Raw genomic sequence first — 23,387 nt, 5'->3', positions numbered from 1 at the left:
CATACTAATGATGAAGATATCGTAAAGTATTATTAATTGTGAACATTAACAACAAAAAAATGCTACAGCAACCTCGTTATTATTTTTCATATGGCTTTTATTTTTTCAATGTGGCTAAAAAAAACTCTGAAAACCGGAAGTTTTGAAATAGTGCCGCTTGTGTAACACGCGCGTAGTAGAAAGACGGATGGAGATTCCTGATCACACAAGCAAGGTATGTTCTTGTTGCAATTTCAATATAATCGTACTGTTTGTTAGTAACTTCCGATAATCATTCCAGATTAATCTAACTAATATTTTTTTTTGATTATCGTCGGTTCATTGCCATAAATAATGCAGCAGTTAGCTAACTAACCTTAGTTCGTGGGGGCGCGATTTCAATTAATAGCTAGCTAGCTATATTACTAACTAGCAACTGTGTACTAACCTGACGTAGCAGGCGTTAAAGAAACTGGCGGGGTAACTATAGCTAACTACGACTTCGGTCAAGCACCCGCACACCTGTGTTGTTTCCTTGATATAAAGCAGCTAAACCGGAGATGTTAGTTCATCTGTCTTCAACTTGGTTAGGTAGAAACAGGTTACGTCGAAGTAACGTTAACCAACCAGTTAACTAGGAACAAGCAAGTATCTGACCAGCCGACTAACTTAGTTAGAAAGCTAGATGTAATGTCACCTACAGTCGCTTGCTAGCTATTGGTACTGCATTGAAGTTGTAGCAAGCTAATGTCAAGGACTCGGGAGTAGACAATGTTATCCTTGGCTTTGATCCAGTCCACTGCAGAGTGTTCATGGCCAAGCCTTGGCCCGACTCAAGTTAGCAGCTGTTTGTGGCTAGCAATGCTTACAACTTGCAGAAAAATCATTGACAATGCCATGTACGACAGGGTTCCAAATTTGGCCAGCGAATAATTTTATTTGACCCCACCAAGTTTTCTGAGTAAAACAAATGTCGAAAGTATTTGTTTGTTGGACATAAGACTGTATACACACCAGCAAATCGGCTCCAATTGATTAAAATTTTGGAAATCTGTTCCAAAGTATTCCCACGCATAATGGAGAGAGATACGTACGGAGTATACAAAAATAAGGTTTGATATTATGTTTTAGTCAAATAGGTTTTATATATATTTTATGTTATTTAAAAAATTATGTTTGTACCCCCCCTTTTCGGAGGACAAAAATCTACTTTGTTTTTACAGCTTTTTCTTTTGTTGTTACGTGTATTTTTACACAAGTTTTACATACATGGCTTTTTTTTTTCTCTAGTAGTTACATAGCAAGAATAAAGTAATTTGATATACATTACATCTGGATAGTACTTATCAAAAGTCAAATCAAATGTTATTTGTCAAATGCGCTGAATACAACAGATGTAGACCTTACAGGGAAATGCTTACTTACAAGCCCTTAACCAACAATGCTGTTTTGAGAAAACAAGTGTTAAGAAAGTATTCACAAAAATAAACTGAAGTAATAAAAAAAACAATAAAGAGCAACAATAAAATAACATTAAAGAGGCTATGTACAGGGAGTACAGAGTCAATCTGCGGGGGCACAGGTTTGATGAGGTTATATGTACAGTACCAGTCAAAAGTTTGGGCACACCTACTCATTCAAGGGTTTTTCTTTATTTTTACTATTTTCTACATTATAGAGTAATAGTGAAGACATCGAGACTATGATATAACACATATGGAATCATGTAGTAAACCAAGTGTTAAACAAATGAAAATATATTTTACACTCTTCAAAGTAGCCATCCGTTGCCTTGATGACAGCTTTGCACACTCTTGGCATTCTCTCAACCAACTTTGTCAGGTAGTCACCTGGAATGCATTTCAATTAACAGGTGTGCTTTGTTCAGTTGTGTTGTGGCAAGGTAGAGGTGGTATACAGAAGATATCCCTATTTGATAAAAGACCAAGTCCATATTATCGCAAGAACCGCTCAAATAAACAAAGAGAAATGACAGTCCATCATTACATTAAGACATGATGGTCAGTAAATCCGGAAAATTTCAAGAACTTTGAACGTTTCTTCAAGTGCAGTCACAAAAACCATCAAGCGCTATGCTGAAACTGGCTCTCATGAGGACCGCCACAGGAAGGGAAGACCCAGAGTTACCTTTGCTGCAGAGGATAAGTTCATTAGAGTTAACTGCACCTCAGATTGCAGCCCAGAAAAGTGCTTCACAGAATTCAAGTAACAGACACATCTCGACATCATGTTCAGAGGAGACTGTGTGAATCAGGCCTTTGTGGTCAAATTGCTACAAAGAAACCACTACTGGTTTGCGCTTACTGGGACTACATAACACACCTCAAAACACACCTCCAGGCTGTGTATGGGCTATTTGACCAAGCATAGTGATGGAGTGGTGCATCAGATGGCCTGGCCTCCACAATCAGCCAACCTCAACCCAATTGAGATGAGTTGGACCGCAGAGTGAAGGACAAGCAGCCAACAAGTGCTCAGCATATGTGGGAACTCCTTCAAGACTGTTGGAAAAGCATTCCAGGTGAAGCTGGTTGAGAGAATTCCAAGAGTGTACAAAGCTGTCATCAAGGCAAAGGGTGGCAACTTTGAAGAATATGAAATAGATTTGGATTTGTTTAACACTTTTTTGGGGTACTACATGATCCCAAATGTGTTAGTTCCCAGTTTTGATGTAGAAAATAGTACCCGTCAAAAGTTTGGACACGCCTACTTATAAAAAGGATTTTTTCTTTTTGACTATTTTCTACATCAAAACAATGAAATTACATGTATATATTTTTTTTTGTGGGGGGGGGGGGTAAAAAAGACCACAATAAAATAACTGAGGCTATGTGAGGGGGCACAGTGGGACTACATTGGAGACGTATATTTCCTTCACTAACTTTAAACATCAGCTATGAGAGCAGCTAACCGATGGCTGCAGCTGTACATAGCCCATCTGTAAATAGCCCATCCAATCTACCTACCCCACACCCATATTGTTTTTATTTACTTTTCTGCTCTTTTGCACCAGAATTTTACTTGCACGTCATCATCTGTTCATCTATCACTCCAGTGTTCATTTGCTCAATTGTAATTACTTCGCCACTATGGCCTATTTATTGCCTTACCTCCTCACGCCATTTGCACACACTCTATATAGACATTCTTTTTTTCTATTGTGTTATTGACTGTACGCTTGTTTATTCCATGTGTAACTCTGTGTTTGTGTCGCACTGCTTTGCTTTGTTTTGGCCACATCGTAGTTGTAAATGAGAACTTGTTCTCAACTAGCCTACCTGGTTAAATAAAGGTGAAATAAATAAAAAAACAGGTTAGTCAAGGTAATTTCTACATGTTGGTAGGGGTAAAGATAATAAACAGCGAGTAGCAGCAGTGTAAAAACAAAGGGGGGTTGTCAATGCAAATAGTCCGGGTGGCCATTTGATTAATGGTACAGCAGTCTTATGGCTTGTGGGTAGAAGCTGTTAAGGAGCTTTTTGGACCTAGACTTGGCGTCCTGGTACCGCTTGCCTTGCGGTAGCAGAGAGAACAGTCTATGACTTAGGCGACTGGAGTCTATGTCAATTTTTTGGGGCCTTCCTCTGACACGCCTAGTATATAGGTCCTGGATGGCAGGAAGCTTGGCCCTGGTGATGTACTTGGCCGTATGCATTACCCTCTGTAGTGCAACCGGTCAGGATGCTCTCGATTGTGCAGCTTTAGAACTTTTTGAGGATCTGGCGACCCATGCCAAATCTTTTCAGTCTCTTGAGGGGGAATAGGTGTTGTCGTGCCCTCTTCAAAACTGTCTTGGTGTGTTTGGACCATGATAGTTTGTTGGTGATGTGAACATCAAGGAACTTGTAACTCTCAACAAGCTCCATTAGAGCACTGTCGATGTGAATGGGGGAGTGTTCGGCCCTCCTTTCCCCTTAGTCCACGATCATCTCCTTTTGTCTTGCTCACACACTGCCAGGTCTCTGACCACCTGCCTATAGGCTGTCTCATCATTGTCGGTGATCAGGCCTACCACTGTTGTCGTCAGCAATGCAGCTTCTCCATTGTTTTTGATGATAGGCCACTCTGATGGGCCTAAGTTACGATCAAATAGCCACAATAGCCTACTTGACCACTGTTAACACTGTAACTTAAAGCGGATACAGCCTCTGTGTTCACAGTAAGCGTGCGCCGGAAGTTTTAACCAATTTGAGCAATGTCCAAGTTTGTGCTCCGCGGTGCCAAAAACAGAAGAGGGAACATTGGTGATAACTATTATAGAACATGAGCTTTTAAATCCACTCCTCAGCTACTCTTAGTTCATCCCACCCTTCTCTGTAAACCGCCCTCTTATGATTTCAATGTGCCACATTTTTTTCAACTGTGCTGTGATGTTTCACATAAATTCAAATATTTGTTTGGGCGTCTTGCAGCCAATTTACAGTTTCCAAATTATTTGTAATTATGTTCCGGCCCCGTGACCATCCACTCAAGAAAAAATCGTCATGCGTCTGATTCAAGTTGATGATCCCCGATTTATACTGTTTGGAGAAAATACCTGCTTAGATGTTGGCAACATTAGTCTGTGCCAACTTGTATCTACATACCTGTCAGGTTTAATATTGTTCTCTTCCTTGCATAGCTATCAAGTGTGTCAGAAGATGAGTTCTCAACAGTATCCACGACCGGGAATACCTCCTGGTATGGGACTAAACCAGACTCCTGGAGGAAACACTGCATTGCTGTCTGGTGGTCAACCAAACACGGCAGGTAACATTATGGAACCTGCTAACCCACAGCAGAACTCACTTTGCATCACAGCTTTCACAACTATTTGCAGTGGTCAGTCAGTGTATGAAATCATTGGTCAGTGGTGTTGGTCCCAGTGTACTATTTAATGAAGCTGCCAGTTGAGGACTTGTAAGGCATCTGTTTCTCAAACTAGACACTAATGTACTTGTCCTTTTGCTCAGTTGTGCACCGGGGCCTCCCACTCCTCTTTCTATTCTGGTTAGAGCCAGTTTGCTCTGTTCTGTGAAGGGAGTAGTATACAGCGTTGTACCAGATCTTCAGTTTCTTGGAATTTCTCTCATGGAATAGCCTTAATTTCTCAGAACAAGAATAGGCTGACGAGTTTCAGAAGAAAGTTCTTTATTTCTGGCCATTTTGAGCCTGTAATCGAACCCACAAATACTGACGCTCCAGATACTCAACTAGTTTAAAGAAGGCCAGTTTTATTGCTTCTTTAATAAGCACAACCGTTTTCAGCTGTGCTAACATAATTGCAAACAGGTTTTCTAATGATCAAATAGCCTTTTAAAATTATAAACTTGGATTAGCTAACACAACGTGCAATTGGAACACACTAGTGATGGTTGCTGATAATGAGCCTCTGTACGTCTATGTAGATATTTCATAAAAAATCGGCCATTTCCAGCTACAATAGTCATTTACAACATTAACAATGTCTACACTATTTCTGATCAAGTTGCTGTTATTTTAATGGACAAAAAATTGTTTTTCTTTCAAAAACAAGGACATTTCTAAGTGACCCCAAACTTTTGAACAGTAGTGTAGATATTATTTAAGTTGTTTTTGGGGGTATATGTACTTTACTTTAGTATTTATCTTCTTAGACAACTTTTACTTCACTACATTCCTAAATAAAATAATGTACTTTTACATATTGAATGGTTAGCAGGACAGGAAAATTGTCTAATTCACACACTAATCAAGAGAACATCCTTACTGCCTCTGATCTGGTGGACTCACTAAACACATACTCTGTTTGTAAATTATGTCTGAGTGTGGCCCTGGCTATCCGTAAATAAACAAAAACAAGAAAATGGTGCCTTCTAGTTTGCTTAATGTAAGGAATTTGAAATGATTTTTACTTTTGATACTTAAGTATATTTAAAACCAAATACTTTTAGACTTTTACTCAAATAGTATTTCACAAGGTTTCTTTCACTTTTACTTGAGTCATTTTCTATTAAGTTACTTTTTACTCTTTACTCAAGTATAACAATGTGGTACTTTTCCCACCACTGCAAGTCTCCCTCATAAAAATAAGTACTCCAACTCTTTGTACCACAGGAGGGGCAGACGATAGCAACCGTGACCCTCACCCAGACCACGGTCCTCGTGACCACCCCAACAGTGGTGGTGGAGCATCGACCTTCAGGGATGACAAGCAGGAGACAGTGGTGGTCCGGCCTTACCCCCAAGCCCAGGTCCATGGACCCCCCCAGGGTCACCCCACTCCAGCAGGTCATCTGTCCCTCCAGCAGGGCATGCCTGTCACTGTGTCAGCCCCTCCGCCACACATCCCCCAGGGCCTGCCTCTGGCCTTTACTGAAGGACCCATGAAGGTATGGATGAGAGAGCTCTGTCTGCTGCATTAGCCCTCTCTCCCTGTGTCTTGAGCTGACTCATCTACTTTAACTCGTCCTCTCATCTCTCCAGCCAGCTCTGAAGTCGCCCATGGCCGGTCGAGTGATCGCTCCAGCACCAGCCAACACCCAGGGCCACATCACCCTGCCACCTAAGGTGCCAAGCCACGTCACTGCAACCATGGAGAGCACCGTGCCTCAGACCGCCGGCATCCCTGTAGCAACTATCAGTGGCCAACAGGTAAGGACTGGTGTTTGTAGTTGTAATATATCTCAGCAATAATATACCCTATTGAGGTCTACCCAATGTGATGACATGATGAAAAATGTGGTTCCAAATCTATAATGCTTTGTGTCCATGGGCGTGGCGTTTCCAGGGCAACCCCAGTAACCTGCACCATCACCTGATGACGACCAACGTGCAGATCATCCGCAGCCATGCCCCGCCCCTGCAGCTCGGCTCCCCTGGAGCCCCCCAGCACACCTTCACCTCCCATCTACCCAGAGGTCAGTCAGTCCCGAGACAGGATAGTAGCATAGCTAACAAACTTTTATCATTCTGAAAATAGTCACGGTGCTCACCATAGTGGTTTGTTCATATTTTAACCCACTGTAGGTCCTCAGCAGAACCATCCTAAGAACCGACAGAGATAACTGTAGTTCATGTGTGTTTCCAGGAGCTGCTGCAGCTGCTGTGATGTCCAGTTCCAAAGGACCCACAGTACTGAGACCTGCTACAGGCCCCGGTGGTGGTACTGGCCCACCTACTGTCCAGCACATCATCCACCAGCCCATCCAGTCCCGCCCTGTAGTCACAACGTCCACGGCTGTGATGCCCACGGTGGTTGCCCCATTAACGGCCACCAGGCCTCAGTCCCCAGTGGTTAGCTCAGCCACGCACTCCGCAGAGATGGTTCATGGGTAAGGAAAATAAACACAGTATGACATGCTGAAAGCGTTAACCATTCTTTACCGTGTTTTGTAAATGTATCTAGATAGTTTTTTAGGGAGGCCCAATACTATTTCAGCTATTGCAAGTGTACGTAAAACCAATGTTGACTATCCCTTTGCTCTCTACCCTCAGACGTCCAGGACTAAATATCCACCCCCCTTCAGCAACTCTGAGCATCCAGCGTCAACCCCCATCTCGGGACAACCCCACACGCATCACCCTGCCCTCCCACCCTGCCATTGGGGGTCAGAAACCCCAGCTGCCCCACACCATGGCACAGAAGCCCATATTCAGCAATGTGACTCCTGTCGCTGCTGCAACTGTTGCCCCTATATTAGCCACCAATACTGCGCCATCGCCTAGCACTACAGGTGATTCTGTTGTTGTGATAGAGATACACTACCGGTCAAAAGTTTTGGACACACATACTCATTCAAGGGTTTTTCTTTATTTTCACTATTTTCTACATTGTAGAATAATAGTGAAGACATCAAAACTATGAAATATGTAGTAACAAAAAAAGTGTTAAGTAAATCTAAATATATTTTATATTTAAGATTCTTCATATAGCCACCCAAATAACCTTGATGACAGCTTTGCACACTCTTGGCATTCTCTCAACCAGCTTCATCAGATAGTCACTGGGAATACATTTCAATTAGCAGGTGTGCCTTGTCAAAAGTTAACTTGTGGAATTTCTTTCCTTAATGCGTTTGAGGAAATCAGTTGTGTTGTGACAAGGTAGAGGTGGGGTATACAGAAGATAGCCCTATTTGGTAAAAGACCAAGTCCATATTATGGCAAGAACAGCTCAAAAATAATTTGAAACGACATTCCACCATTACTTTAAGACATGAAGGTCAGTCAATAGGGAAAATGAAAATAACTTTGAAAGTTTCTTCCAAGTGCAGTCGCAAAAACCATCACGCGCCATGATGAAACTGACCGCCACAGGAATGGAAGAGGAGTGTGCAAAGCTGTCATCAAGGCAAATGGTGACCATTTGTAGAGTCTCAAATATATTATGTTATTTCATAGTTTTGATGTCTACACTATTATTCTACAATGTAGTAAAAATAAAGAAAAACCCTTGAATGAGTAGGTGTTCTAAAACGTTTGACCGGGAGTGTAGGTCTAACTAATCTATTTTCATTCCCGCATCATAATGACACTATCAAGACTGACTGTTTCCTTTAATCTGCTTTAATGATGTAATAACCACATTGTCGTACCTCGCCCAGGCTCCGGACCCCACCCCCAAATGACCAACAGTAACATCGTCACCATGACGATGACTTCTCATTCCTCCCACGCCACAGCAGTCACCACGTCCAACATCCCTGTGGGTAAGTTTCTCAATCATTAATGTTGGAGTGCAAAGGCACCAAGCTACTGTCTGGAGTAGCCTACTCCACATTTCATGGAACGTTCACTTGTCTAATAAGTCATTGATAGGAGTAGAGTGGCAATTAAAAGCAGTGACACTTTCGGTTGTCAACGGTTGAATGCATTGCGCCAGATAATGTTTTAGCTTGCTTTGAAGTTATAGAACAAGTCTCTACAGGGTGATTGTATGTTGTAAAATGAACATTTCACCCAGCTGATTGTACACCATTCCACCTCCACCCTCTTCAGCTAAGGTGGTTCCCCAGCCGATAGCCCACACCTCGCCCAGGATCCAGCCGGAGTACCCCGGAGAGAGGGGAAACCTGATCCCCATCTCTGGTCACCGCTCCTCCCCCAACCCCATCACCATGGAGGCCCGCAATGACAACAGGTTAGAGACAAGGGCTGATTTGAATAATTTTTATTTTGGGTTGATCACAATACATTCATCAACAAGATGATTATTTGTTCCAGAGGATAGGGCATTAAAACACTTATTTCCAATGTGGTCCTCATTGGTCCTGGGCTACAATAGTGTAAAATGTCAGCGCCTCCTTATTTCTGATGTACTTGGAGTAAATTCCTGGTTGTTAGTTGAAAGTTTTCGATATGGTTGTTTTATTTCATTCATTTGATATGCACGTTCCCCCACAGGCAATCGGTGCCAGTGCAGTTCCAGTACTTTCTGCCTAATTACCCTTCTTCGCCGTTCCCCCTGACACACACCTACACCCCCATCACCAGCTCTGTGTCCACCATCCGACAGTACCCAGGTACAATTTACCCCTCCTTAACAAAATGCTACATCTGGCTCTTTTGTGACTCTCAACCAGTCAGATAATACTCTTGTCATTTTCACAGAGCCAGATTGTTAACTTCTGAACACTCACTTTAATAAAGATTATTGCTAATTTTGTTAATCAATTACATTTTTTATTAGTTCTGACTTTCTCAACCATGTTCAACATAATAATACACTAGTCTAATCTACATCTATAATACCAGATATATATCTCATCCTGTGTGTCAAATCCAAACCCAACCCGTCGTCCCTACAGTAACCCCGCAGGCCCCCAGCGGCACGGCCATGCAGACCCAGACGAGTGTGGGCGTGGCGTCGGCGGTGCACCTCAACCCCATGCAGCTGATGACGGTGGACCGCATCGCTCAGATCAACACGCAGAACATCCAGCCCGCCGGCATGGCCACGCAGGGCATCCAGCCAACCACCATCAGCGCCCAGGGCTTGCACGCCGCCACCGGTCAGATCACCGCACAAAACATCCAACCGGCACCCATCAACCCACAACAGCCAGCCAATGAGAACAAGACCTCAAGTGAGTTGGTGAACGACGCAGTTTAAGTTTCGTTGAAAGTTTTAAATGAGTTTGTGTCAGGTCTGAAATATATTATGAATAGAATCATTCTACGCATTTTCTCCAGTCAAGTATTTTCACCCCTTTATTCATCTGTTTGGTTACATTTTAATGTTATTTATTGGAGATAGGAAAAAAATAATTACTGTGATTCATAACAGCTATTCTTTTCAGACAACTATTCAAAACAACTATTCTAACAACGTTGCTCTGTCTTCTCAGTTGTGTTAGCAGACGGCACCACTCTGGTAACCAACCCTATCGGCCAGACGTTCAGCAGCAGCCAGCCGCCCACCTCTGTGGGTCAGACACACCCCCAGAACACTGGGCCTGGTGCCCCCACCCTGGTGTCCTCTCCCCGACCTAGCATCCTACGTAAGAAGCCTGCCAACGAGGGGTGAGTTTAGAAAACCCCTCACGGTTTTCCTTTGCTTACTAGAGCAGTCGTGGTCACCAACTCTTGTCACGATTACCCCGATTACGATTACAGTAGCTATTATGCAGCTTGCCTCTTCTTTTGTTTGTACTGTCTGTCCTTTTGTTTGAAACACAAATGTACTTTTGAATATTGGCTGTTACGGTGGCCATATTACCGCCACACCGGCGGTCACGAGTCATGAAGGCAGTCAAATTCCACGTGACCGTTTAGTCATGGTAATTAGGCTTCTCCAAGCTCTGATGCTGGTGATGGTCATTAGTAGCCTACCAAACTTGCTAACTGCCTGGTACTCGGCACTCTAATATCCCTCTAATCACTCTGACATCAATGTCAACTGGCATACATAAGCTGCACGTGAGTTTCAAGTTTGGGGAATATAATTTTCACCATAGAAATGCACCTTTTTATAATAAAAGCATTACATGCATAATCGCATTTGTGGTCACTTTTGAAAATGGTATTTTCCCTAATGGAACATTTGCACATATAGCCTACTGCAGTGTGCGCATTGTTGCGCTTATAATGTGAAGAAATAGCCTAATAGTTTATAAAAATGGTAAGCTAAATGTTCTGATCAGTGCGTAATTTTTTTTTGCTGCTAGTGGTTGTATTAATTTGGGATCTATTGCATCCCACAACTCTCCCAGACTGTTTGGAATGTTTATTTCTCGCACAGAATATAATAGGTCAACTTGTATGCTATGGGGGATAGTAGATTGACATAGGCTAGTGATTTTGCTGTTCGTTAGGCCTAATCATGTTGTTGGCTGACGAAAAGTAAATGTGGACAGTTCTTCTAATATCTTCCATAAGCACCTCAGAATTGGATAAGGACGTGCTCATTTGCGTCCCTGATGTGTCTGTCTTCACTTGTAGCCAGTGAGAAAGACCAGATTAGGTGATGACGAGCCGTGTGAGTGAGTAGTGCTTCGGAGCAGACAGCACTCAGGGAGAAGGGCTGCAAAGGGCAAGGATTTTTTTAGGGTGCATTATGGCCACACAAAGGGGATGCCACCGGGAAATTCAAGGCATCATCAGGTAGAGGTCGACCGATTAATCGGAATGGCTGATTAATTAGGGCAGATTTCAAGTTTTCATAACAATCGGTAATCTGCATTTTTGGACACCGATTATGGCCGATTACATTGCACTCCACGAGGAGACTGCGTGGCAGGCTGACTACCTGTTATGCGAGTGCAGCAAGGAGCCAAGGTAAGGTGCTAGCTAGCATAAAATGTATCTTTATAAAAAACAATCAATCTTAACATAATCACTAGTTAACTACACATAGTTGATGATATTACTAGTTTATCTAGTTTGTCCTGCTTTGTATATAATCGATGCAGTGCCTGTTCATTTATCATTGAATCACAGCCTACTTCGCCAAACAGGTGATTTAACAAGCGCATTCGCGAAAAAAGCACTGTCGTTGCGCCAACGTACCTAACCATAAACATCAATGCCTTTCTTAAAATCAATACACAAGTATATATTTTTAAACCTGCATATTTAGTTAATATTGCCTGCTAACATGAATTTATTTTAACTATGGAAATTGTGTCACTTCTCTTGCGTTCTGTGCAAGTAGAGTCAGGGTATATGCAGCAGTTTGGGCCGCCTGGCTCATTGCGAACTCTGTGAAGACCATTTCTTCCTAACAAAGACCGTAATTAATTTGCCAGAATTGTACATAATTATGACATAACATTGAAGGTTGTGCAATGTAACAGCAATATTTAGACTTAGGGATGCCACCCGTTAGATAAAAGACGGAACTGTTCCGTATTTCACTGAAAGAATAAACGTTTTGTTTTCGAAATGATAGTTTCCGGATTTGACCATGTTAATGACTTAATGCTTGTATTTCTGTGTGTTATTAAATTATAATTAAGTCTGTGATTTGATAGAGCAGTCTGACTGAGCGGTGGTAGGCAGCAGCAGGCTCGTAAGCATTCATTAAATCAGCACTTTCCTGCATTTGCCAGCAGCTCTTCGCTGTGCTTCAAGCATTGCGCTGTTTATGACTTCATGCCTATCAACTCCCGAGATTAGGCTGGCAATACTAAAGTACCTATTAGAACATCCAATAGTCAAAGGTATATAAAATACAAATGGTATAGAGAGAAATAGTCCTATAATAACTACAACCTAAAACTTCTTACCTGGCAATATTGAAGACTCATGTTAAAAGGAACCACCAGCTTTCATATGTTCTGAGCAAGGAACTTAAACGTTAGCTTTTTTACATGGCACATATTACACTTTTACTTTCTTCTCCAACACTTTGTTTTTGTATTATTTAAACCAAATTGAACATGTTTCATTATTTGAGACTAAATGTATTATATTAAGTTAAAATAAGTGTTCATTCAGTATTGTTGTAATTGTCATTATTACAAATATATATATATATATATATATATATATATATATATATATGAATAAAAATCGGCCGATTTAATCGGTATCGGCTTTTTTTGGTCCTCCAATAATCGGTATCAGCGTGACTGACGAAGTGTGTACAGCCTGCACAAAAAAACAAAGCAGAGCTCATGCTTTTTCAAGCTGCTTTTTTTGAAAAATCATCATTAGAGTCGTATCTTGCTGCCTTACAATGTATTAAAAATCAAAACATATAGCCCAACGTTTGTAGAACAACTAAAGTTGCATGAGTAACTCATTAAGCATTTGGAATACCTATTTCTTTGTTAACCAATCAACACAGAATAGCCGCATGTGCGCACTCCCTCAAATCGTTTGGAGAAAATATCCTTTCTATTTTATTCAGCTTTGTTCCATATATTATTCATACTATAAAATAATGCCACGGAATTCTAAGCGAATCTTGTCTGCTAAATGAACTAGTGTAGCCCACAGCCATATGGCATAGCCGGATCAGGACCTAACATAAGGACATCTGAGTATGCGATTCTGTTCTTCTGAAATCGACTACATTTTCTTCACATCATGTTTCTTTAGACCTGTCTAAAATAAATAACAGATGTATTGTGAAGGTGTAGGCTATACCACATTGATTAATTAGACTTTTTAAAATGTAGATGTTCCAAAGGTCTGCATCAGTGGCTTGTAGGCTATGTGTGGAAGCCACGAGATGATAAATGTGTTTATGTTAATTACCAGTCAATTACCGTGAGACTGACAGTTATTTGCTTGACAATCACCGGCTGACAATTACGTGACCACCACAGCCCTAGTCATGAGCAGCTACAGTTTGAGTAGGCTTTTCTTCTATCCCAACACTAACCTGTGTCTGTTTTCCCTATAAAGGTCTGCAGTGAGGAAGAACCTGATCCCAGAGGCCAACAGCCCCAGGATAGACGGCGGAATCAGGCATGCATCAGGGTTTCCACGCCCAGCAGGGTAAGACGTAGCACTGGACATTGTTAGTAGGCCCTGATCAAAGTCTATGCTGTGTACACACGCTGGAATCCTCTGGTCAACCGCATACTCCTGTATTAATAACATCTTGTAGTTGAAAATGTACTTTCAAATTATTAGGTGGTTGATGATCTTTTCTCTGACCTCCCAGTGTGAAACACAAGCCTGAGCTCCACGTGTCCCTGGCTCCCCCGGTGATGTCATCATCCATGGAGGCTCTGCCCAGCCATCAGACCAATGAACACCAGCAGCATCCCGGAGCCCCGCCACACCAGCAACCCTCTCAGCCAATCCAGACGCTCCTCTCAGTGTCAGCACCCCCACACTCACAGCCTGGCCCTGCCCTGTCCGCCATCACTCCACCAATCTTGTCTATGGCCAACGTGGTTGTTCCGCCTACCCATTCAGCGGCCAGTAGCACGGCGGCATGTGGAATAAGCTCCACCCTCCCTGAGATCAAGATAAAGCAGGAGGTGGAGGCAATGGATACCTCCAAACCAGGTACATTTGAATTGAAAAATGTATTTGCCACCACCAAAACCAATAATGTTGTTAACTTTTTTTTATTTATTGGTGTCCTATTGCTGATCTAGGATCAGTTTGCCTTTTAAATCAAAATTAAATAAAGGGGGAGGCTGATCAGCATTCACTTTGTGAATACGGGCCCTGAGCTATTGATCTCCTAGTTCTTTCTCTCCTCACCCTCCAGGTCCCCCCACGCCCCATGGTGGTGCCCCATTGTTGTCCATGATGCCCAGTGGGGATGTGACCCCCGGGGCCTCACCCAGGAAGAAGCCCCGCAAGCAGCAGCATGTCATCTCCACGGAAGAGAGCGAGATGATGGAGACCAACAGCACGGACGAGGAGAAGGTCCTGGCCAGACCCCTCAGCATGAGGGCCGAGAAACGCAAGTCGCCCCTCAAGGAGTACATAGGTAGGAGAAAGTAGATACTCAACCTCTTTATTCATGATTCATTTGTCCAAGTTAAGGGTAGGTTTGCTGCAGTTACGGTAGGCTAATTTTCTATATTTGACCTTGTGTAAGTGACCACTGTACGTTTCTCTTCCCTGCAGATGAGGAAGGGGTGCGTTATGTCCCCACCCGTGCTCGCCCCCCGGTCACCCTCCTCCGCCACTACAGGAACCCCTGGAAGGCTGCCTATCACCACTTCCAGAGATACAGTGACATCCGGGTCAAAGGTCAGACCAATGTCTTTATTATTGATAGCATTCAATCATAACTGTATTTATAATGAATTTTCATACATTCTGGGTTCTAAGACCTTGTAGTGGGACTGAAATGCACTTAATCGGACTAAAATGCGACAGGTAACCTAGCGGTTAGAGTATTGGGCCCATAACCGAAAGGTCGCTAGTTCAAATCCCCAAGCCAACGAGGTGAAAAATCTGTCGATGTGCCCTTGAGCAAGGCACTTAACCACCGGAGGCTGCTGAGGGGAGAACGGTTCATAATAATGTCTGGAATGGAAACCATGTGTTTGATACCATTCCGCTCCAGCCATTTCCACGAGCCCGTTCTCGCCAATTAAGATGCCACCAACCTCCTGTGCACTTAACCCAAATTGCTCCAGGGTCACTGTTGGTAATGGCAGATCCTGGCTGTGACCCCACTCTCCGAGGGTGTGTGAACATTTCCAATTCAAACATGCGTATTAATACACACTTGTACATGTGTGAAATAAGACAAATATAAGCACCAACCAAATTACCCACAACAGATTATATGTTAAACTGGCTGAAGAAGTGGCTGATTTCATCATCACACCTCTTGCCCACATTTTTTATATATAATTTGCAAAGGGCATTGTGCCCGACGAACTGAAAATGGCCAAAATTGTTTCCGATTCATAAAGCTGATCCAGTAAACTTGACAAATTACAAACAATCTGAATATAACGGATAAATAAAATATCTTAACAAGGAAAGTCTTTTATACAAACATCAGTACGGCTTCAGAAAATCTCACTATTTAATTGACGAAATACATAAAGCAAATGATCGCAAAGATCATACATTAGGTATCTTGCTGAAAACTAGGAATGGGCATTTGAAAGTATTTCTTGATTCAAATATGATTTTTTGGTGGGGGGATATCCGAAAATGTGCCTTAAAGAAAAAACGTTTTTGGAGACTTGCTTGCGTGACTCGGGAGAGAGCTGAGGCGCGTTCAGTTCGCTTGAACGTTTGCTACATTGCGGAAAGGTTTGTGCTAAACGGCAAGTTTCCCCCAAACATTCTTGTATGTTCTTGAATAGACTTTATGGTACGTTTGCTCCTTTTTGGTGGATGTGGCGAGGTATGTCTTGAAGCAATGAGTGACTTAAAGGGCAGTGGCCATGTTGACAGGGTTCCCCAACCCCTCCTCTTTTTTCAACTGGTTGTTCAGTACAGCACCGTTTCCATTAAATGTAATGTTCCAGAATGATAAAATGAGCGTTCAGAGGGGGAGGGAGAGACTACACCAACTCGTGCTAGTTAGACAAAATTTGTTGCTGCCATAGGATCTCTATCATACCATCTGGTTGTGCCTGACTTGACTGAATCAAATCGTTAGAAAGAAGCTAGCTAAAGTAGCCAGCTAAATTAGCCAACTAGCTAACTAAAGTAGCAAGGCTAATTCAGGCTATTTTGCTGCGCTCCCTGTATTTGTCAACAACAACTCCATTCATATTAAACAACTCCCTACCTGTTGGTTGATCATTATAGCCTACTCCTACTCATTTAGCCAACTCAATTCCGTAATTTTAATTCCATTTTGCATTGATTAAGAAATCAGCCACTTCACTTGCTACGCTGTAGCGCTGCTGTGATTGACTGACAAGAACAACAAGCTACCTATGTGAAACGGGTGTGTAGACTACCGGTGTCTATTTTTTTTATGGGGCACACTCATAACTGTCACTGTTTTTATTCATATTTTGAATGTAGTGGTCTATCTTTGTAGGCTATGTAGCAATGGCACACAGATCATTGTATTTAAAATTGAAATAAGATTAATACTTTCCCAAGTAATGGAATACTAACGCCGGTTCGAATAACTACACCCATCCCTAATCATAATATTTTATTACAAAAACTTAAAACTAGGGCGTGAATGAAGAATCTCTGCTTTGGTTCTCTGGGTATATCTAAAGGATAGAAAGCAATATGTGATTTTCAAAGAAATAGAGATTAATTGTGGTGTGCCGCAGAGATCAACACGTGGACCCCTATTATTTTATTAGTATAAATGATCAGCCCAAAGCATCCAAAGTGCTCTCCCAGATATTGTTTGCTGATCATATATCATATATCTCAGTGGCTTAAAATCAACAAATTGTCACTGACTCTAACAAAAAACTAAAACAAATATGATTTATTCCAAAGAACAGAAAAAACAGACTATATAGAGGACCACAGTATGAGTCATAATGCCCATAAAACAGAAATTGTTCCAATTGTTTTTCCACCATAAATTTTTCCCAAAGGGGATTTTAGAAACACCTAAAAAAAGGATAAATTTAAATTAAATTAAAATCACACATAAAGACAATAACCTCTAAGATCAGAAAAAATACGAGGATACTTGGCAAAATGCGATATGTCATAAACCGAAGCACTGCTCTGTCTACACAATGATCTTCCCATTCGGCAGTGACTGTAACATCACATTGACCAGCACACACCATACCAAACTACTATCAATCTATCCCCTGCTAAAACGCTCGTTATATATCATATCTGCTGGTTTTCGAGACCTTTCATCACCACTTTTCAAACTACTAGGACAGAATGTTTATTGAAGGAATTCTCTTCCAAGTTCCTCAATTTGTTTACGGCTCTTTTAAATCACTTATTACCCGCTTTTTTCAAAAAACTATTTCACTGCCACGTGAATTCCATAACTACTAACAAGAAACAGACAACCACTACGTCACCCACATTCAAGAACAACTCATTCTGAATGACCTACAGAGGCCCTATGATCTGGAACTCCCGCCTGAATATACCAAGCTATCCCTGTCATTGTACTGAAAACATTTTTTGAGGCACCTACTGGCACCTCACAGCTCTACACCCTAGTAGTTGGACTTTCTGCTTAGATTGTATTTTATTTGACCTCTTTTGCATTTATTTTGTTTGTTTGTCTACACTGCTTAGTCTGTGTGATTTATGACCACTGGGAGGCCGAGTGCCTCCCGACATGCCCTTTTGGGCTTTTTTCCCCCTCCTGCACGTATTCTTTTTTACTGTGTAAAAACTAAAAACTGTCTTTCTATTTTGCAATTAAATTAACTAAAAACTAAATTTATATTATAAAATGTGCTTTTCGAGAGACTGAAATTCACTTTTTGGGGGGACTGAAATTGTATTATGGGTCTGAAATGTGCTTATTGAGGACTGAAATGGCAGTGATGCTCTGGATGCTTTTTGATGTTGAATTGTTTATTCATTATTTTGTTTGGACAACTAAATTACACAACAATTATTACAACAACATCACACAAGGTTATTATTCTCACCAGATGGTAAGATGCATACATAGGAAAACATTTAGAAATCACACACACACACACACACACACACATCAAGAGGACAACTTTTCTTGTGCTATGTGCACTGTAAAGCCAAACTGGAAGGTGTAGGAGGCTATGAAAGCGAATGTCATTTGACTTAACGTTTTTGTAGACGTCACAAAATGCTAATCAGGGAAATGCTATTTACCTTGCTAGCAAATGACCAGTCACTTTCATAGCACACACATTACATGAATAGGGCCTGGAGTTTATCCCTGCCATGTAATTTGACCAGGAAAAACTCCTGACCCTAGTTATAGTTAAATATCTTAATGGTGTGTGTTGAAGGTATTACTGTATTATAATATGGCTTTAATGGTGCGTTGTCATGGTTTCAGAGGAGAAGAAGGGCACCCTGCAGGACGTAGCCAATCAGAAAGGGGTGGTGTGCAGAGCGCAGGGCTGGAAGATGCACCTGTGTGCTGCACAGCTCATGCAGCTGGTGAGAGAAACACTACTTCCATTTTACAATGATCTTTGTATAATAGAGAGTACAGTTACTCAGTGCCGTCAACTTTTAAGCACTATGAAAAGACAACTTAAGAGTTATGAATTTGGAGGTGGAGCGAAAATGGATGACACTTAAATTGTACCCAAGTGGATCTCGTTGTCTCGCGTCAGAGAGAGCGACGACCGTCTGCACTGATGGTGCTTCATGGTAACGCATCACCTTATGACGTAGCTGTCGGAAGACAATGAAGTGGGTTTAAAACTAGATCTTCTTAGAGCAAGATACTTGTCCTCCTGAATAAGTCAGTTGTGGTGTTGGTCTTTATACGTCTCCTCTCTATCGCTAGACTAATCTGGAGCATGACGTGTACAGCCGCCTCACGACCCTCCAAGAGGGTCTGATCCCAAAGAAGAAGGCCGGGTCGGATGATGACCTGCACCGTATCAATGAGCTCATACAGGTCAGAGGTCAAACACACGACAACACAGCTTTTACAAATAAATCCATGCACGTCTGCTGCTCATGGGTAGGAACAGAGTTTTCTCAGACCACGTGACCTAACCAGGAAAGACTCTAGGACCTAGTTATAGCCTACAAACCCCATACGTTTTCTCATCACTATCTGACTGACCACAAGTTTACAATATCTAAGAACTCGCTATTCGCATAAACACTACTACTACACACTATTATAACCAGGCATGCCGCCATGTATCAGTATTTGGTCTGGTTTTGATCAATTCCACAGGCAGCTTTATACCATTTCTGAGGACTCGAGGGAAATTCTACCTGGGCCTCGTCTTTGTTATGAATGTCAGTCAGCCATTTTGAATTGTCTCTCCCTCCCCTTTCCCCAGGGTAACATGCAGCGCTGTAAGCTGGTGATGGACCAGATCACCGAGGCTAGAGACACCATGATGAAGGTGCTGGACCACAAGGAGAAAGTCATGAAGCTAATCAACAAGAACGGTGGAGCCAAGAAGGTCAACAAGCTGAAGCGCAAGGACAAAGCCTAGAACAGAGGTGGGACAACCAAGCCTAGGCTAACCCCTGTACCCTTCTCTTTTTGAGGACCGCACTAGTCTACACCCCTCACTGATCTGACCATGATTTGACCATGGACAATTGGCAGATTGTGGCAGTATGGTGTCTGGGGTTACTTGTTAGCTGTGCGCGACCGTCCAACCACTCTTGACCTAGAACTGTGACCTAGAACCGAGACCCAAGTGGTCGGCAGAAGGAACAGATACAGTTCCACTATGTCCAAGTGGGGAGCTTGTCAACGGACAGGAATGTACAAGTATTAAGACTGCTTCAGGAAGTTGGTATGTCCTCAGTTGTTGATTGGATGGCAGGTAGAATTATTATGATTTGATTGGTTGAACGATGGCCTAGAGGCGATGCACTATGTTGAATTAATACCCTTGAACATTGTGTGGTGTAAAGCATTGATATGGGTTGGTGAACTATCATCAAGTACTTGTGACGTAATACATGTGTAAATCTATACAATGTATTTATCCTTACTTCACTCTGGTAATGGGATCAAATCAGAAGTGTGCTACCAAGTACAGTAATTGGAAATGTCACTCTACGGTCCAAATGAAGAGTTTTGTATATCACAGTATTCCACAGCTCTTGGGACAAATATATATATGTCAAATACTTTGTCATGTGCTTGTTTTAGCTTTGAGTTAGCCGTCTGGCAAACTGAATCAAGTACAGCTTACGTATTTGACCCCAGGTTCAACGTAGTATTCTCTAAGTAAAGATTGTAAAAGAAAGTGCAACTGTCATCTCTTCTATACCTTTCACTGAGTACGTGTTACTCTATTTGGGACAAAATATTTAAGGGATGCCTTTTCTACTGCTATCAGTAGCTGAGTGTACAATGTCTGTAAACCTATAGGGACAATGTACTTTAGGGGGCTTTAGCTTGGAATGTTGTACAAGTATTCCTCTTGGTTTGTGGGCAGAGGGAAAGACACTAAAACTGCAACAGTGTTATTCGTGGCAGTCTGACATTTCAAATGAAGACATGACTAGCATTTTGACGCATCTCCTAATCAATCATACGGTATCAGACCGGAAGAGGCGAAGCGAGACGTTTTACTCCGCCCAATATCTTTCCACGAAAATAAGCCCACAAAGTGAGGAATTTTTGTATGGAGGTCAATGAGTGTCGAATTTGGTCAACAATTTTTTTAACTAATTAGCTACGTGAGGCTTATTTGATTGAATATAAGTTTCGCAATGATACGGTTGTTACGAATGCACTGACGTAAGTGGATTCTCGTGACATTACGGCAACTTCGGAAAATATAAATAAATAGCTTTTATATCGAGTTGTGCCTGCTGTTATAGAGAGAGATGTAGTACTTATCATGGGTGTCACCTGTTTTAGCATGGACATTGCAATTGAGGGCTTCCATCATTTTAAAGTAGTCAACTGGGTGGGGATTTCTGAGTTGGGAGCAATCAACTAATGAAGAAAATGTACTACTTTAAAATGGAGATGTAACCCTGATGCTATAATGGCACAGATACAAAGATGAGTCCTCCATCTCTATGGCCTGTTGTTCAAACGCGCATCTGCCCTCTTTGGCTAGAATGGTCCCACCTGATCGCGCCTCGTTCTGCCTGCCTTCCATCTTTTGAGAACACGTATTTCCATTAGAGCGGTTACTCCATGAGTCTACAGTAGATAAAAGTTGAATAAGGATAGATCTGTTGTCCTCAGTCGCTACATGTCTATTGTCTATTAATGTTCTAATTCTAAGTAAGCATGCAAAATATTGCTAGACAGTCAATGAGGAGTGTCTCGTTATAGAGTTATTTGCTGAAGAACACAAGTTCTTTTAAATGTAAATGGACATGTTTTTATGAAACCAATATGAACTGTGAATATACAAGTATACCCACTCATCAAAGTGACGCTATTATTTGACGCCTTTGGTGTATGGTAGTTGATTACATCAATACAAGGTCATCTGTAGCTTCTGGACAACCTTCAGTGGCAGGAAGGTTCTTTTGTGCTTTTTGTATGCCATATCTTGTTGATTCTGTATAGTATCAACTAGGTTTTGATAAAATATGGATTAAGAACGGTATGAAACAAGGTGAAATTGTGCGTCCATGGGCTTATATTGTGCATATGCACACAATGTACAGTATCTATACATTCTTTAATGTTGTATGTGTAAAAAAATAAGTAGATTTTGTTGATTTAAATGGACTTTTTGTATATATTTTTTACCGAGCAGATTTGCTAGTGTATTTTTCATTTATTTGACTATGCGTTGTAGCTTATGGTGAATGTGTATTACATGCAGTTGGGTCTAGATTATTACATTCTGTTTGTTTGTTTTGCCATTCCCCATCACTGCAATAAAGACACTTTGTACTAAGCATGTGGTGTGTTGTGTTGGCAGTACCAGTACGCAAAAATGGGAGTTCATTTTGTAACGATATAGATATTTGCACACTGTATGAACGGTTCATTTACAGTAGTATGTGTGAAAGATTAGCCACTCACTCACTTTGTACTCCCCTAAATTGATCTATGTATTACTGGCCCAGGCGGTCTGAGAAAGTACATACCGATGTATATACATGTAGTTGTTCTGGCTTGGCTCGTGCCATGTCACATTGGTAGTTAGAATATAGTCAACCAGGACAGTGCAAATCCGGTTGTGGAAGGTCCAAGGGATGTTAAACTGTTATGTAACAATTTGTATTGGCAACAATTGGCTTTACTTATTAATTATCAGTTGACTAATAAAATTGAACACAAAACTGCTCAGACCCTGCATTCTACCAACCTGGTTTTCTCACCTCCCTCAAGTAATCAGTTGTATTTGCAGACAGCTCAACTCCAAACTATTCACTCCATCCTTTTCCCTATCCCTTGGCACCTCATATACTGTATATCGGATAAAGGATGGATGGTTGACGAGTTTCAGGATAATAAATCCTTTTGTTTTCATGGAATTCAAACTCGAGGTCTTAGGGATGTGGAATTGTATGTTCTCACCTCTGAGAACCTACTGCATTTGGTCCCAGATTCAATACTGTATTCCAACTTTTAACAGGGTGTAGAACAAACCAAGGCCGTATAACTGCAAAGCAACCATCAGCAATTAATAACTCAATCAAATTATGACTTTCAATGAACATATCAATCACATTCAAATCAATGCAATGTTGCAACCCTTGACTAGGGGTCAAGGTGAATCATGCCAGCTTAGAGAAAAGAGACTCTCATTCCCGCCTTTGCTTCATATCCTTCCATCTACTTCCCCATTGTTGTACTGTACTGCAGTCCTGGCCACACTGGTGTCTTCCTTCCAGGGAATGGTTCATTTGTCCAGGCTGTGTGTGCGGGGTTTGACTGGGCCAAAGGACAAGGATTCCCTGGAGTTGCTCTGTGAGGCAAG

General features: G+C 41.7%; 2 protein-coding genes across 4 annotated transcripts in view; one reads left to right on the top strand and one right to left on the bottom strand.

Annotated features, from left to right (window-relative positions):
• The first annotated feature begins 54 nt into the window (after positions 1–54).
• On the top strand, positions 55–22,359 carry LOC129814248 (histone deacetylase complex subunit SAP130-like). The gene is made up of 19 exons (XM_055867239.1): positions 55–214; positions 4,622–4,749; positions 6,076–6,350; positions 6,445–6,612; positions 6,749–6,878; positions 7,049–7,292; positions 7,456–7,694; positions 8,565–8,669; positions 8,959–9,100; positions 9,364–9,482; positions 9,768–10,046; positions 10,308–10,482; positions 13,813–13,905; positions 14,075–14,424; positions 14,633–14,857; positions 14,998–15,123; positions 18,839–18,942; positions 19,298–19,411; positions 19,809–22,359. Exons 2-19 carry the CDS (start codon positions 4,641–4,643, stop codon positions 19,965–19,967), a joined length of 3,156 nt encoding a protein of 1,051 aa, XP_055723214.1. The 5' UTR covers positions 55–214; positions 4,622–4,640; the 3' UTR covers positions 19,968–22,359.
• Positions 18,352–23,387, bottom strand: part of LOC129814249 (dentin sialophosphoprotein-like) — a 16,574-nt gene continuing 11,538 nt past the window's right edge. For all 3 annotated transcript variants that reach the window (XM_055867242.1, XM_055867240.1, XM_055867241.1), the window contains one exon: positions 18,352–23,375. In XM_055867242.1, coding sequence (XP_055723217.1) covers positions 23,310–23,375 — 66 coding nt within the window. In that variant the 3' untranslated portion in view covers positions 18,352–23,309. The remainder of the gene's footprint in view (positions 23,376–23,387) is intronic.

Source organism: Salvelinus fontinalis, chromosome 17, assembly GCF_029448725.1.
Source record: "Salvelinus fontinalis isolate EN_2023a chromosome 17, ASM2944872v1, whole genome shotgun sequence".
In the NCBI taxonomy this organism is placed as follows: Eukaryota; Metazoa; Chordata; class Actinopteri; order Salmoniformes; family Salmonidae; genus Salvelinus; species Salvelinus fontinalis.
This window is presented reverse-complemented; position numbering and strand designations above follow the sequence as displayed.